Genomic DNA, 16,269 nt, shown 5'->3' on the forward strand with positions numbered 1-16,269 from the left:
GCCGTGGGGGAGCGGGCGCCGGGGTCCCCGCGGGCGGGCCGGGCTGCCGCCTTCCCCTGCTTGCGGGGACAGGCTTTTGGGGGGGGGTTAGTTTTTTTTTTCCTCTCCCTTTTTTCCTCTCCTCCCCCTCACTCCTTCTGCTTCCTCCATATGTGGTCCCAAATTACTCCTTGTTTGACTCAGCAGTCATGCTCATCACACTCTTGGTTTTCTGGTTATTTAGTTAAGCCTCTTTTTTAGTAGCAGTGCGTGAGGCAAGCCACGCATTTCCAGCTGCACTTCGGTTGGGTTCCTCCGGTATTTCCTACGCTCCAGTTCAGTGTAGCTTCATCCCATGCCTTTGGGGGTTTGTGTTTTCAGGTACACTGTGCTTGAGGCTCTTGAGAACAAACCAAAGGGAACCAGTTGCAGACAGCTTTGAACCAACTAGTGGAATGGTAAGAGGCACTCCAGTAACTTTAGGCAGACTAGCAGTTCTCAGAACAGAAGGCAGATGACTGATGGTTTTGTAGGCTTCAACCTTGAAACAAAGTCATCCTTTGTGACAAACTAATGAAACTTCAGCAAATGAATTCACGCTTCATTGGAACTCTTCCATCTATCTAGGTCGCTTGGCAGCTCTGTACAGGCAACTCTGACCACTTCTTTTTCCCTTGCATATCTGTACGTGATGTGTATACATGTGCATACATATGCAGATATGTATGCATCAGTAGCTGATGTGTGGCCTTGGGATGTAAAAAAGTGCCATAGAAGAAGTGTTCTTATCGTGGACTTGATAAGTCAGTGGTGTAACTAAAAGCTGTGTCTCTTCCTCACAGTTAGGCTTTGGTGTTTTGAATGTTTCCTGAAGTCACTGATTTTATAATTCTTTTTGAATGCTGATCAATACATATGTCACATAATTTAGAAGAGTAATATTCAATCTAAAGGAGTTTGCTAGATAGGATGTCTTTTTTTTTTTCCTCCATACAGCAGCATGTGTATGTGTTCTATAATGACTTGAATTTTTTCTTCTGATTGTTGCAAAATTGCTGTTACTTGACTGCTTTCAGTAATAAGTTGTATCATTTTCAAAATTAAGCATGAAACCTCTAATTTATAGCAGTCTCATGGTACAATGCATTCAGCTGGTAGTAGTTTGAGTTCTGTAGATATTACTTTGTTAGCCAGTGTTTTACAGAGACTTTCTATTCCTTTGTTGTTTGATGCAGTTTTGTGCTGTTTTGATCCAAAATCTTGTAGCTAGTTTTGGAATAATGAAAAGTAGAGCCAACTACTTTGCTTTGCATGTTGTTGTAGTGCACAGAATATAGAGTTCTAGGTTAAAATCTTAAATTATCATTGAATTTCTTTTAAGTTTCTTTAGACATGCCCAAGTAAAAAGTTTTGGGTATAGTAGAAGAGAGGCTGGGATTATGGGAGTCAATGCATATGTTCAGTTTGACTAGTGTTACCTGAAGCAAATAAGATTGAGTTTTCATTTGAAATCAGATCTCTGATGTATCAGAGCCAGTTGCCACACCAAGTGACTTCAGTGACTGAGCTTATTGCCAGCCCAGAGGTTCAGGAATGCTGTTACAATAGCGTAGGTGAAAATATGCTAAGCATTTTCTGAGTACCAGAAAAATGTAGTTTGCCTTGTAAGAATAACATTGTGATTGTAAACACAAAACTCATTGGCGTGGCTTGGCATGAAAAACTGTTTGGACAGTCCTAGTGACTGAGGGGTGTACATAGTCATTCTTCTACAGAAGTCAGTCTGTGGAATTTGGGTGTTTCTTATAGAAAGAGATAATTATAGGTAGAGCTAATGATTTTTTCACACGGCTTAGTTTTTGTCTTGCTATTTTGGTGGGTTTTTGAGAGTAAGAAAAATTAATAACTTTTTTTAAGTCACTTTTGCTTTTCAAAACATTGAGTGGGTCTGCAGAACTACCCATTTTTTCTCAGACTCACCTATGTCTCATGATGCTGCTAGGGAAAGCCCGGACAATTACAGCAGTCCAATACCAGTTGTGTGGTATTCCTGTCAGAAATGGACCAGGAGCTGCGTGAACCAGTAAGAGAGGCCCTGGTGAAAGGGCAGAGAGCAACTCTTATCTTGCAGGCGGTGAAGGTATTGAGAGCCCAGCGTGATGGATGCTGCGTTCTGCCATTGATCTGTATGGGTACCAGGCTAAAAGGTCCTGAACCTCTTGCTTCTCCCCTCACTTCAGGACTTATTGGGAATATTCTAGGGCACCATCTTCATGTTCTCCTTAGTGGAGATTGTTAGTCCTGAGTGCCTCTGTCAGCCTCACTAATGTTGGTCGCCAGTGTATCCCTTCCTTAGGAATTCTACCTACTCCTCCATATTGTTGGTAATAGGGAAACCAAAATGGCTTGGAGTAAAGAATAAGTTGAAGTGCAAGTCTTCTCCTCTTCCCCCAGATGAAGATGGAGAAAATAAGAGTGGCAGACCTGGAGATTAGACAGAAGTATTAACTCTCTTCTTTTTTTCTCTTTCTTTCCAGATGTACCAAACTTTGCCATCAGAAGCCTTTGGATCTCAAAGATGATAACACCGAAATTCACTGTCCTGTTACAGTAAATCCATGGCACATGAAGAAAGCTTTTAAAGTTATGAATGAATTAAGAAGGTATTACTTCACTGTATACATCTGCCTGGAGTCCATAATACATTTTTATTTTCATTTGCATTTATTAAGTTAATAGTTTACTTATTAAGAACATGCAATTTTAGAAGTATAGCTGATGAGAAGGATTAAATATACAATGAAGTGATAGGTGAATGATAGTCATGTGATGTTAGCTGTAATGTGTGCAGTATGTTTTGTCTCTCGTAAGTTAATCAAAAATAGGTTTACGAGACTTGAAAAATACTTAGAGGTTGTATTTAAGGAGTTACAGCTACTGATCCTGTCTGGTATGTAGTTAATCCTGAGTAGATGAAAAGTGACTCTTTAGTTGAGCCTCAGGCTCTTCATCTGCCTGTTGTTGATTTTTGTGGTAGGCTGCAAACTGGAAAAATGTTAAAATTTTCTAGTCTGGAGACATGGGTTGCAGTCTAACAAATGTAAACCAGCTGACAGTGTACTTCCTTTTCTCAGTTATCTTTTGCTTGCCCCCTGGGAGAAATTGATGAACTCACAAATCAAACACTGAAAGTAAGTTTTCTCAATAAAGTTTTGTAAGACCTTGAGTGATGCTACCATCAGTTTCAGCAGAACTGGGAGACTGGTGCTGATGCTGTTCTTAGCACCCATATTGATTTATTTTCTACATATGTGTAGGTGAGATGGTGTTGAAAACTGTGACAGCTGGTAATTAGAGCTCACAACTGAGCTCTGGTAATTAGGACTCACAACTATCACTGACAGTAATTCAGCTTTATAACTAACAGAAACCATGGAGAAATTAAATAAATAAAACACTTCTTGAGCATAGACAATACCAGAGGGTGTGAAAATCCTTTGTTATTTCCCATATAAAATTAAAAACTGGAGAGGCTTCACCTGAAAAAAAAGACAGCAACTGATACCCTATTAAAGTATGCCTCTGCCTTTGATCTTCACTGTTCCAGATGGGTAAATCTTTAATGCTGTGGTAGATACTGTGGTCAGATCAATGTATTTATCTGGCTGTGACAATTTGTGCTGTGCAGGAAGACTGGAGAAAATCATACACGGACTATAAATGACTTAAATCCAGCTCAAAGTCTTCCATAGTCTGAGGATAATGGGATAAAAGCAAAGACTCTTTTTCTAGTATGTTAACAGCCCAGTTACCTTATGCTGGAAGGACTGGTACTTGGTGCTTCACCTTACTTGCGCCACTGGCTTTTTCAGGGATCCCAGTAAGCGGATTCAGTGTCTCAAAGAGTATAATAGAGCCTGGCTAGAGCCAGTAGCCATGGCTTCCTAAGGATGAGCAAGAGTTTAGATGAAGAAACAGTTTCCCGGAATGAATCTCTCAACAGTTTCAGAAGTCAGAAACCTTACCTGTATTTTGTTGTGTTGCAAGTAAAAGATACGTGGTCTTCCAGCAGAGTGCATTGTTGAAGGCCATGGATTATTTTCAGAATACACTTTAGTTTCCATGGTTACTTAAATACGAATTGCTGTAGAAGCAATTTGAGCAATTTTGTCTTGCATGTATAAATAGTTAAGGTTGGAACAGGAGCAGTACCATGCAAACCTTAACTGTAGTTCTTATTCAGTAAGGTAGTTGATGCAGCAGTGTTTACTGTTTAAGCTCAGTATAGCTTTTAAAATGGTAAGTGCTAATTAGATAAGATTATAAACATTAATATTTGCATTTATGTTTGACATGATAAACTGAAATATTTTATAAATGCTTCAGAATTCATTACTTTAAATGAAGACCTAATATTATTCAAGTAAATTATATTTTTGTTTTTATTGACTGTATTTTTAAAGTGGTTTCTGTCTCAGTTCTTTTCATTAGTGTAGCACAAGCAGGTATTTGCCAAAGGTATACTCTCCAGAAAGGGAGTACCTAGTGAAGAAATCATCTGCCTAAGCATCTAAAATATGTTGATTTTGGAATGCTTAAGTCTGTGAGTTTATATTACATTTCTGGTTGCACCTAAGTTGCCTGGTTCTACTAGCTCATAAGAGGTTTTTTCTGTGCCTTCAAATTTTTAACAAATTCGAGTAATTTTTTTCCCTGGTAGTTTTTGTCATTTCATTACTCACCATCACCTCAACACTGAGTCAGAGAGATCATTAGGATAACTAATTCGTTCTTGACATATGAAGAAATTACCCTCTGATGCCAATCTTTCCTCTTGATTATAATTTGCTTTTATCACAATGGAATTTGACCGTACCTATAATCCTCATTCTTACAAATAAGATTGCAAAATCTTTTGAAGATGTGGGTAATGACCTTTCTATATAAACCAATGAAGAATAACCTGCAAGCTGATAAACAGTTATTGTTCTTAAATCTATACTTTTTTTGTTCCCCCATTTCTTGCTTTCTCATTTCCTTTACCAAGATGGTGTATTCCCCATGGCTCTCTTCATTCAGACGCTCTATACAAGCAAATTAGTACAATAAGGCTTCAGAACGCAAGCTTTTCTAAAATAAATTGGTGTGTCCTCATGAAATGAAGGTGCTGAGTTGCTGTGGAATCAACAAGATGCTTGCAGCATAGTACATGATTAAGTTTATAAGCTCGTTTCTTTATTTAGTAGTTTATTTAGCTTGTCAGCTTTGTAGTAACGCAGAGCATATTCATTCACCTAATGTAGTTCCAGACTAGAGGTGTATCCGGACTACCTCTAAGTTACTATGCCTATATATGTACAATGTAATTAATTAGCTGGAGTTTTGCGTTGATGTAATTCTGTTGCTTCATTGTTATCTTTGGTATTTCTTTGCGGCTCTAAGTATAAACCCCTTTGTTCCTGTTGTCAGGATAAGTGCAGGTGTCTGAAAAAGCTGGGTATCTGATGACCTCTTCTGTGCAGCTTTTTGTTTCAATTTTTGTCTAATAAATGTAATGGTTGTTTTCAAGCTTCTCTGAATTGTCTCTTTCATCTGGGTGTGGTCATTACCTTATATTATACATCCTTTTTGATAATAGCCATGTTGCAGGCTAAATTTACAAGATTTAGATAGTTGCTGTAGGTATTAAGAGCTCAAAGGGGGAAAATATTCTTATGCCAGGATTGCAATATGGCCCTAAAGGTTAGTTGTGGCCACCAGAATTTTTGGTGTGACACCTCCATGCAGCTGCCTTACTTGAGACTGTGCTCAAAGAAATTGGATGATTGCAGAGGCTGAGTGATCACGGAGTTTTCTTTGGACTGAGGTGAATATCTGAGCAGTTTGTCTGCGAGCTCTAGCCCCGTCAGAACAAAATGCAACTGCTCACCCCAATCTCTGCTACAGCTTGTGTGGTAGTTGCAAACTGTCAGAAAGTCCGCAGCCTAACTGCAATATATATTCAGGAAAGGTAAAAATTTATCTTTTCAAAAGTACTGAGAATAGAGATCACTGGATTGCTGTGCAGCTCTAGCTCTATCCCTAAGGAATGTTCTGTTGAATCATACTTTCCCCTCTTCCCTTCGTTGCCCTGGCTCTGAGTTTTGAGGATTGTATGCTACTTCTACAGGGACAGTGCTAGCATGAGAAGGAAGTAAAAGGCAGCTGTGACAATGGCTATTTAGATGCTGGGAAGTTGCAGCCTTTTGGTGTTGTGGTGTGGGTGTCCTGTCCCCCCCGCTATTCCCCTTTCTCCCTAGAAAATTGAATTATAAAGAGTGTGTGGTGTTGTGGGTTTAACTGGAAGAGGTATATCCAATAGCTGTGAACTGCATTGGAAACACCTGTATTAGGAATGATTATAAATGAGATGTTACTTCATTACAACAGAAGAGGGAGGAAATATGTATTACAGGCTCAAAGGACAAGAATGCAAAAGGATGTAATGAAGATAAGTCAGGCAAGGTATGAAGTTAACCGTAATAAATTCTAAACTGGTCAGAGTGGAAAAAATAATTGCTATTGTGTGCATGGGCTATCTATGAAAAATGCTTGGAAAATGGTAAATATAGAGATGATAGAGTAGTGATTTTGAACAATTAAGTAGGCATGAGCTTCCAGTGCTATGTGACACAGGTGTCGCAATTGAAGTTTGGATTCTTTGTTACTTGTAAAATCTTATTTCTTACTTCGATTTTTTTAGTGTTTGTGTATATCAAATTCTTTTTTCTATCATAGTTATTCAAAGAGGCCCAGACTTCCAGTGAGAAGGTTTATAAATTGGGCTGATATAAATTTGGGTTATTCAATGCAGAAAACTTCTGGGCAAGAAATCACAGTTCAGTTGTTTGATTTTTAGAAAGTTCTGTGTACCCAAGCACCATCTGTAATCGGACTGAGTAATAGCCATGTGGTTGTGCAACACATTTAAAAACAATGCTTCATCAACATTGCCTGCCTGCCTCTTGAGGGCATGGGAAAAGAAATTGTGTGTGATATTATATGCTTTTCTGTTGTAGTTCACTTATGTGAAATTGCCTTCTCTGGTATTTCTAAATAGTCAGAACTTGCTGTGTGATGTGACGATAGTAGCTGAAGACATGGAAATTGCAGCGCATAGAGTTGTGCTAGCCGCCTGCAGCCCCTACTTCCATGCCATGTTTACAGGTACCAAATGTTTCAATGCTTACTATGTTCTAATCCAATCCAACTGTATGAAGCACAAAATTAAATGACTTTTGCTTTTTAGGATCTCATGTAATTTTTAGATAAGCCAATAGGAACATTTGAGTTTAATTAGAGTTTTTTCCTTACAGGCTAAGGACATGCTGGCAACTTATTCTTTGTTAGCATGATGAATGCTTTAGAAAGCCTCCGTCCTTTAAACAAATTTTTGTGTCAAGTAAGTCAGGAATAGTAGAGTTGTTATGCCCTCTAAGGCTCTAGTAATGTCACTCGTCCAAAAGAAGGTTAAAATAACTTCCATGTGAATTTTTGAGTAAATTATGCCCTTTAACAACTGCTGCTGTGTTCTTCAGACCCTGAGTACTCTAGGCTGTGAGTAGATACAAAAGCTTTTTGTGGCTTTGGCAGCCTATAGCTGGAGTGCATGTTTCGGTATTTTTAGAGTAATTCTCTGTGACAGATGTACTCTGCATCATTGCCGCAACTTTTCTGTGCAGGCTTGATTCTGCCTCTGCTTGCTCCATGCTGGCAGAGTTACTGCTCTGCTGCTACAGCAGGAACGCTGAGGGCTTGTGAGGCTAAGATAGATTCAGGTTCGTAGGAGCCTCCAGCTGAATTCCCATGCTGTGGGCTTCATTCTGTAATGGTTATAAATTGCATAAAAAATCATGTCGAATTTGGTGTCAAAGTGCAAATGCTACTAAATGCATACTAAAATTAACATCTGAAGTTTTGTCTGTTCCTTCTCAAATCTTGTGCCAGTTCAGTAGTTAATGTTGACTGTCCGAAATGAAAAGAATTCTCTGCAGTGTATCACTTCTGACCACCAGCTCAGGTGGAGGCAGAAATGTCACTCTTGACCTGCCAGTATACAAGCAAATTGGATTTTAAGTAACTTCAGTTGTATGCAACAGGAAGACTGATGGAAGTTGAAATACTCTTGTGTCCTGGGGAAGCAGCTGATTATTCTTGATTTTACGTGCAAATATTTTGACACAACCAAAGCTAGAAGTGGAGTCTCTGCTAGCAGCAACAGTGCTTTAAAGCTGTGTGTAAAATTAAATATCTATTCCTCTAGCAGTTCTTCAGGATTTCATTTGTGGTTGAGACAAACATTCCAGGTGACTGATACATTATCTCTTAATTTTTACTGCTTTCTTTAAAGTTAGAGTGAAAACAACTGCTTCTACAGTTCCTTTTCATCACCTTGGTGACAGAGAAACACAAGCCTCTTACATTAGTTCTGTATTGAAGATTAACTGTTGTTGACTGTCACATTGCAAATATTCTTTACTCAGAATATTAAGTTTTATATTATGCTTTCTGTGGCAGACATGACATTTCTGCTTGCCCTGACTGCCCTTTCTGTGGAGAAGTTTCTGACTCATTAGGAGTGCTGGTGCAGTTGTGGCTGTGGCCGCTCTCCAGATGGAATTGCTGAAGTCTTGCTCCTTTCCTAGCTTCAGTCCCTTTTAAATTTTTTTGCTTGTTTTATGTTTTTAATTGTAGGTCATCTTTGACCCCCAGTGGTGTGGGAGGTGAGAATGCTCACCTGAGTAATGGGTGGGAAGCATTTAACCTGTATGTCTGTGGCAATGTTTGTGTAGTTGGTGACCCAAATTAGTGGGAGTTTAAATAGAATTCAGCTGTGGCTTCAAGATTTATCAACAGATTTTATATTACTATCATAGGCTGCTTTCAGCAGTGCCCAGCTGTGGTGTTGGTGCATTTCAATCATTGCCCAAAGAAAAAAATCCTGAAGTTCCTCATAATTGTTATTTCCATGAACCCTGCAATGCACACTTCTCAGGTGGATTTGTATTCTCACCCAGTAATCTGCAAGTTCAAAAAAGCAAATTTGGTCCCTTAACCAGCCACAACCAAGTAGAAAAGTATCTTCCTCCATCCAGAATAATACAGTGGCTGAAAAGACAGTAAAAATTTTCATTTTTATGCTTCAGAGTTACGTCTTGACTAGAAATTAGAAACTTATGTTTGGACACATGTTTGCAGGTTACTTCCACCTTCCTCTGAGTCATTAGGTACTGACTGCTATGTTGGATGGGGTATGGCATTAATTGAGATCAAACCCTCTGCCTGGGTTGTTTTTCTGTTGCCACTGGTTGCAATGTTTGAAGTAGCCCTGTTAAATACAAAGAAAAAGTTACTGCGTTTTAAAGCTAGTAATGATTACAAGTAGAAGGAAAAAGAAAGATTAAACATCTGGGACTGTGTTACCAGGGATAGTTCTTCCTTCTGTATACAGTGAAATTCTTCAGAAATATGTATTGTGATCTGAATTAAATACACTTAAATGATTAGAGGAAAGGATTATAAAACATCAGTGAAGGGATGTTTCAGTGGCCCTAGCGCCTGAGTTAGGACAAGGTTTAATTTTCTCTTCTGCCAAGACAGTTATTCTTAGGGAATTACCTGCTCTCTTTGCTTCCATTCTCTATTTGTAAAATTCTGTTTAAAAAAAAAAAAAGAAAAAAAAAAGAAGAAAAAAGAAAAAAGCCTTCAGTAAATTAGTCTGAAGAGCCATACAAGCTTTTTAGATAGCCTTTTAGTAACATCAACTCAACTAGTCCTCTGCTGTTCCTGTTTGGGAGGTTGGATCAGCTCAGTGCTTTCCTTTCTGTTCATGACAGGCTTTCCTTTCTGTTCACGATAGGCTTTCCTGTCACTGACAACTCTGTGGAGATGTGGTGCAACTCCCCAGTCATGAACCGAGTTCTTCAGCAGGTTGAATTCTAGAATGAGACTGCCTAGCGAATGAATCTATGGTTTCCTGCATATGAACTGTGAAACAAGTCTGGATCACCAGTGGGCTGATCTAGAATTGTAGTAAGACTGCATTTCCATTTAACATGAAAGGTAGAAGCAAATCTTTGGTTTTTTGTTTTTTTGTTGTGGTTTTTTTTTTTTTTTAATATTCTGGGCTCTGCTGTTAAACAGAGAAGGTGTCTATCCATGGCTCTAGAAGCCTTGACACAAAAACTGAAAACAAACCTAATGTGCTTGCAGAATATCAAATACTCTCCCCCACACATAGTTTTCCCAAAGGATGACCTCCACAGCAGCTTGCATAATAAATAACTTGCAGCATGCATGCTCTGAAGACCAATAGGTTTCATCTGTGTCAAACTAGCAGTGGAAACTTGGGATACAGGGCTCTGCAGAGAACACACTGCAATCATCCTTCAAAGGTGTAGGGATATGTGTCAGAAGAACAAGTGAAAAAAGAAAGTTCTGTAGGGGCTGGATTTTGCTGGTTTTCATGTAGTTCGTCATCATTACTTTCTGGAATGCTAGCAACTCATCATCATTACTTTCTGGAGTGCTAGCAACCTGTACTGCCATTAAGTAGTAGCACGTTGCTGTAGATGGTCTTCTGCACTTCCTACCACGTAAAGGGTTGATTTAAAATGCCATTCCTCACCCTTCAGCTCAAAAAAAAAAAAAAAGGCCTGAATAACAATAAATATCTCAGTGATGATCCCTTTGCCCAATGCACGGAGTAAAATGCATTGTTTGGCACCAGTCCTGGAGACCACAGGATAACAAACAATAAAAATGCATATGTACTTCATAAGGAAATATCAGCAATGATAAGCATCTTCCGATTCACTTCCCCATCCTGTCTGCTTCTGTTGTTGTGTACATTACATTTGTTACCTCATCAATACCATTATCTCTAGATGCCTAGGGGAAAGAAATAAGAATACATCCACTATAAAAGAATAAGAAACAGATGTATCCGGAGACTGGGATATACTCTTCCAAAGTCAAAATTGAGATATATACCAACATAAGTAGTGTAGTTCATGTTTAGCTTCCCAGTGGAAGTCAACGCAAAAGAGCTAAAGGTCCGAGATGACCAGATGTGTGGTTGGTAGTCATAGAGAAGGTTATAATCATTACTGCAAATGTATCTTTGGGCAATTATTTCAGATATAAACACAATGTTGCATTTTGAGAAACATCATATTTTAGAAGATGGAAGCTATTTTGCAGGCCTTTCTATGAACATCAGTTGTGGCATATGGCCAATATGTCAGCCTCCATAAAATGAGATCCAACAAGTTTTCCCTTGCTTACCATCTTATCTTAGCTTGGCTTTTAACTGTTAAATCAGATCTATAACAGAGGTGAAATTGCTAAGGGGGTAATAAGTAGGCAAGCAAAGAAATAATTTATATTCATTCTTCTGTGGGGATATATTTTTTCTTTATTAAACAAAATGACTCCACACTGCATTTGGTATGCTCCTTCGATTAAGAAGTTAATAAAACTGGAGTATTTTAATAGCTTGCTTTGCCAGCAAGATGTTTGTATATGCATTTGAAGAGTCTTACTTAGGTCTGATAACAGTATTTTCCTTTATTGTATATTGTAGACTGGAAAAAATAGATCACCTGCAGTAAAAGTGTTAACCCAGGTAGCATTTGCATGATGGTAGCAACAAAGTCTGTCTTTCTCATTGGAGGGAGGGAAGAAAAAAATCACATTATTATTATTGAAGTTGTTTTACTATCACAGCTGATCAAACACAAAAAGTTCTGCTGCTGACAGGAGCAATTACTATTAAACTTTTACATATGTGCTGTATTTCTATCTAATTTATTTGACTAATAAACTGTATCTGTAGGTGAGATGAGTGAAAGCCGAGCGAAGAGAGTTCGAATAAAGGAAGTCGATGGCTGGACTCTAAGGATGCTTATTGATTATATTTACACTGCTGAAATTCAAGTTACAGAAGAAAACGTGCAGGTAAGAGTGAGAATATTTTCTGCAACAAAAGAGACGTAATGTGTGGAGTCATTTATTTTGTCAGTGTGGTTCAACTCCGACATGGGGAATCTTATCTGCAAACGGGAATTTTTTCAGACATTGTGCTTACAAAACAAGTAGTCACGCTGTTTAAATTGTGGGTCAAAGTCAAAGACCACTGAAGTAAATGAAGAGTCAATTGATTTCAATGGGCTTTGTAACCACACCTTATGTAATACAATAAAATAGATGGTCTACTCTGCCTAAAATGAAAGCTGTCAGCCATCTCTGTAACGCCCCCTCTCTGACACTTCATTGGAATTTACATGAACAAAGTAGATTTGCTCCTAAATGTGAAACCATGTTCTCCAATTAAGCTGTTCTGTTTGGTTTAATATATATATTTTTTTTTCCTGCTAGCCCGCAGAATAGATTAGTCCTGCTCAGTCTCGGTACATTGCCAGTGGCCAGCTGTGCAGAAATTTTTAGGTACTGGAGGTTTTTTTTTTTTTCTTTAAATCAACCAATATCTAGCATGAAGGTTTTGCCCATCCCACACAAAAAGAGCTAATCAGTTTTTCTAATCAGCTGTACCTTAAGCTGAAACCTCAATTAGAATAAAACAAACACAAGCTTAGAAAACATAGCTTCCTGCCCTTAATGTTTTCTAACCACAGATCCTGAAGATGGACAGGGTAGATTTTCCTTCCACTTTTTTTTGAGATTTGGCATAGATTTTTGGTAAGCTTAAAACTGGTTGCATAACAGGTGATAGATTTAATTCTCTTGTTTTTCTTCTTGCTCCTGTACCCTTCTTTCTGCTCTTGCCCAATGCCAGATTACTAGCGGTTATTTTGCTGATTTTACAGGGGACAAAACCACGTTGCTGTATTTGGCATTGAAAACTTGTGTTGCAGTTGTTTATTCTGAAATTAATTGCTTTTATTGGGTATTAGGCTGAAATTAATAGCTTTTTATTGGCTGCTGAATCTGACGGGATCACTGTTAGTTTTAGCTATGCTTGATTGAAGGCCTGGAAATGAGAAATATTACCAACTTGAAACAGAATACCCTATTACTGAACCATAAGGTCATACCATATGTCTTTTAATTCTGCAAGATTAATTTCTTGTCACCTGCTTCTTAAGGAATTGTTTACTTCTGGTCTGATGATAGGTATACATAGTGAGAAAATTGTCTGAAATTGTGTTGTATCTTGCCAGTCTGGTGGTTGCATGAATCTCTGTACCACTGTGGAAGACCTTGGGCAAAATCCAGAGGTGTTGGAGGTTGCCTGATAGACCTCTTCCTGCTTGATCATTCTGGCTTTTCATCCTTAGGGCAGAATATTCTGTCTTGCTGACACACCTTAATGACCTCAATCTTATACTGGTGATGCATAATACTAGACTGGTCTTAACAGGCAGCCTACTGTGTTTTGGCTGTAGGTGCTGCATAGGAGGATGCATTTTAGCCCATTGTTGGCAATACTGACTGTTCTATATTTGTGGGGAGGAAAAGTCAGTGTTATGTTTCTTCCTCATACAGGACTCATTAAAAGCCAGAAACCTCCAGATTTAAAGCTCTCGAGTTTGATAGGGCTTTAATTTTCACAGCTCCAGATTATCTGTCTGAAGATATATCTGATGATGTTGGGTATGGTAATATAAATAGTATGGCCTGGTGAGTGGTGTTACAAGTTTGTGGTTACTTGAGTACTGAGAAGATAGTCAAGCTTTTAAGTGGATTTGGATTCATTGCAATATAGTTGCACTTTAGAGTTGATACTGAGTATACTTGTAGTATGACAGGTGATGAATGTAAAGCTATTCTTTGTCACTCCCATCCTTTTTGTGTTACTAGTACTAGGTATGTACTGTTTATTTGCATTACGGCAGAACACTATGGATAAAAAAGAATACACTGTGAGTCTTTTTCCTTAAGTTTGAAAACCAACATGCGCAAATTGTTACTGTGAATTTCAGGAAACTTAGAAACCTAGCTCAGACTGTCAGGCTTTAGTTAAAACTGTGTTTTCTATAAACATATTCCATGCCCTTGAGATTAATTGTAGCTCTCAACTTCTTGTCTATATAACAGGAATAAGTATTGCTGGAAGGTATTGTGAAATTTTGGTAATGGATAAGAGTTTATCTTGTAGGAATACAGAACCATGAAAACCTAAGATGCTGTGTAATATTGTCTCTCTAACTTTAATATGTGGACTAATATGCTAAACTGGAGCTTCAGCTTGTAGGCAGCTCATTATGATTCTTATTCTGATGCCCTTCATGGGATTTCAGATGCATTATTCTGTCTCTTCAGGTTATATATAGTAAGAATTGCTAGTGAATTAATTTCTAATATGTGATATGATATTGGTTTGAAAAGGGTGTGAATGCTTCATGTTTAAGTAATGCAGAATTGCTAAGTACTCTTTGGTATTAAAATAGCTAAACTGTATATTTATGAACACTAATTATAAATGAATGGTATAGCCAAGCTCACTGGTCTTTCTCAAGAGGCAGGGTAACCAAGAGCTTCTTTCATTAGTATCGTACTTGATCTAGAGGTGGACAAGGGATTGCTTCCTTACCATGCCTTTGCAACTTCTGGGTAAGAGCCGTTTGTTTCTGCTCCCCACTGTCATGTTCTCACTTGTATGTTTTGGGGCAAGGAGGGGGGAGTTGTAGAAAAGTCAGGTGTAATCAGTGATTGAGGAGAAAAAGATATTCATTTGTTCCATAAACTATCGGCACAGGAGGCCCTTAGCTCTGGTTGTTAACACTGCATTAGTTAAATACAAAAGAACATTTGTTCTTTTCTTCAGTTCTTGGTTCACTAGGTTCCCCCCAGCCCCCAACAGTAAGGCAGCTGGTATATGAACATGATGAATGTATGTTCTTGATTTTCTTCTAGTATTTGTCCTTCATTTAGGAGTTATTTTATCATTCATCTCTAATGGCACTCACTTAGCATAATGCTTTACCAGTGTTTCTGTCATATTTACATATTATGTCACATTTTCTTACGTTCTCAACTCTCTTATCTTCCTTTCTTTTTTCCTTTTTTTTTTTTTGAAATGAAATTAAATGTCAGACTTAATGCAGTATCACATTTTTCATGTTTTAAGAAGGGAACATCAAAGTTAATGTTTTCAGAAGGCAAATCAACTTTCTTGCATATCAGAGTTTTTCAATTTCATTATAGGTATTAACTACATGCAGTGTGCGATGTGGGAGAGTTAGTTACTATAAGAAGCTCGTGTGTGAGGAACTCTCCCACACTATGCCTATGCATTTCAGCACATATTTAATCAGCCTTATACCTAGGGCCTCTGCCGAACACAAACATGTCAGAGAAGAAATTCCTGCAGTTATTCATGGGTTGTGGATTTGTTATGGGCTTTAGAGGTCAGCCTGATACAGGGTGAGTGGGATGTGATTGGGGTAAACATGGGATAAAGTTGGTTGTGCTCCTTTCTGTTTCCGCGCTACGGTTCTCCATTCCTGTAGCTGTGCTGATACAACTGTTTGCTGGACCGCATTATAAACCAGATCACTGAAATTACTTAAAAGAAAACAACACCACAATGCACTCCTTTTCTCCTTCCCCTTCTCCCTCCCCCTGGTATTTTTTGTTTTTGAGTTATTCTTAACTTGGATCACTTCAGGGAATCTGCTTTATAACATGGCCCTGCTGGCTGATCTGCTCAGAATATTTTAAGTTAGTATATTGAAGTGTGGGAACATACACCTGTGTTGGGAGTGGACAATTCCCTGCTGCCTGGGAAAAATATTACATGTAGCTTCACTTTGGACCTACTGATAGACATGCTATCTTGCTTTTGAGTTAAGAAGTGTGCACAAGAGATAGCAGAAGAAAAAATCAGAAATAATGGTATTTTTACAAAGCTCTAGCCTGGCATATTTTACCCTTTAAAGAATTTTGTTAGGTACAACCAACACAGATTCCAAAATCCTGAACAAGATCCATTTTAATATGTATGATTTTTTGTGTTTGTTTTCTGAAATTATTCAAGTAAAATGTTTGCATAGTAATAAGCATGTTATGATACACATGAACACACAATATGTATGCATCTTTCCTTTGTAACTCTTACTGTTCACACAGGTTGCCATCTCTTCTATTTCTATGGTGTCATGTGGCATGGGCACAAAAGTTGACTGCACATTTGATTTGAGGTGCTGTCAAAATAAGGTCCAACAAAGCAGCTGATTTCCCTAAGAAATCCCCAAAAAAGATGATCCTCATGTTGTCCAAACTTTCTAC

General features: G+C 38.2%; 1 protein-coding gene across 8 annotated transcripts in view; it reads left to right on the forward strand.

Moving 5' to 3' along the window:
• The first annotated feature begins 360 nt into the window (after nucleotides 1-360).
• Nucleotides 361-16,269, forward strand: part of KLHL2 (kelch like family member 2) — a 63,878-nt gene continuing 47,969 nt past the window's right edge. For 3 of the 8 annotated variants that reach the window (XM_009636350.2, XM_035891927.1, XM_035891925.1), the window contains exons 1-4: nucleotides 361-437; nucleotides 2,517-2,642; nucleotides 7,079-7,185; nucleotides 11,855-11,976. In XM_009636350.2, coding sequence (XP_009634645.1) covers nucleotides 2,605-2,642; nucleotides 7,079-7,185; nucleotides 11,855-11,976 — 267 coding nt within the window. In that variant the 5' untranslated portion in view covers nucleotides 361-437; nucleotides 2,517-2,604. Of the gene's footprint in view, nucleotides 438-2,516; nucleotides 2,643-3,113; nucleotides 3,171-7,078; nucleotides 7,186-9,877; nucleotides 10,081-11,854; nucleotides 11,977-12,396; nucleotides 12,466-16,269 lie in introns of those variants that run through there. The other 5 variants (XM_035891926.1, XM_035891929.1, XM_035891928.1 and 2 more) reach the window with 5 other exon arrangements.

The sequence above is a fragment of the Egretta garzetta genome, unplaced genomic scaffold (genome assembly GCF_000687185.1).
Source record: "Egretta garzetta isolate BGI_Z169 unplaced genomic scaffold, ASM68718v1 scaffold174, whole genome shotgun sequence".
Lineage (NCBI taxonomy): Eukaryota > Metazoa > Chordata > Aves > Pelecaniformes > Ardeidae > Egretta > Egretta garzetta.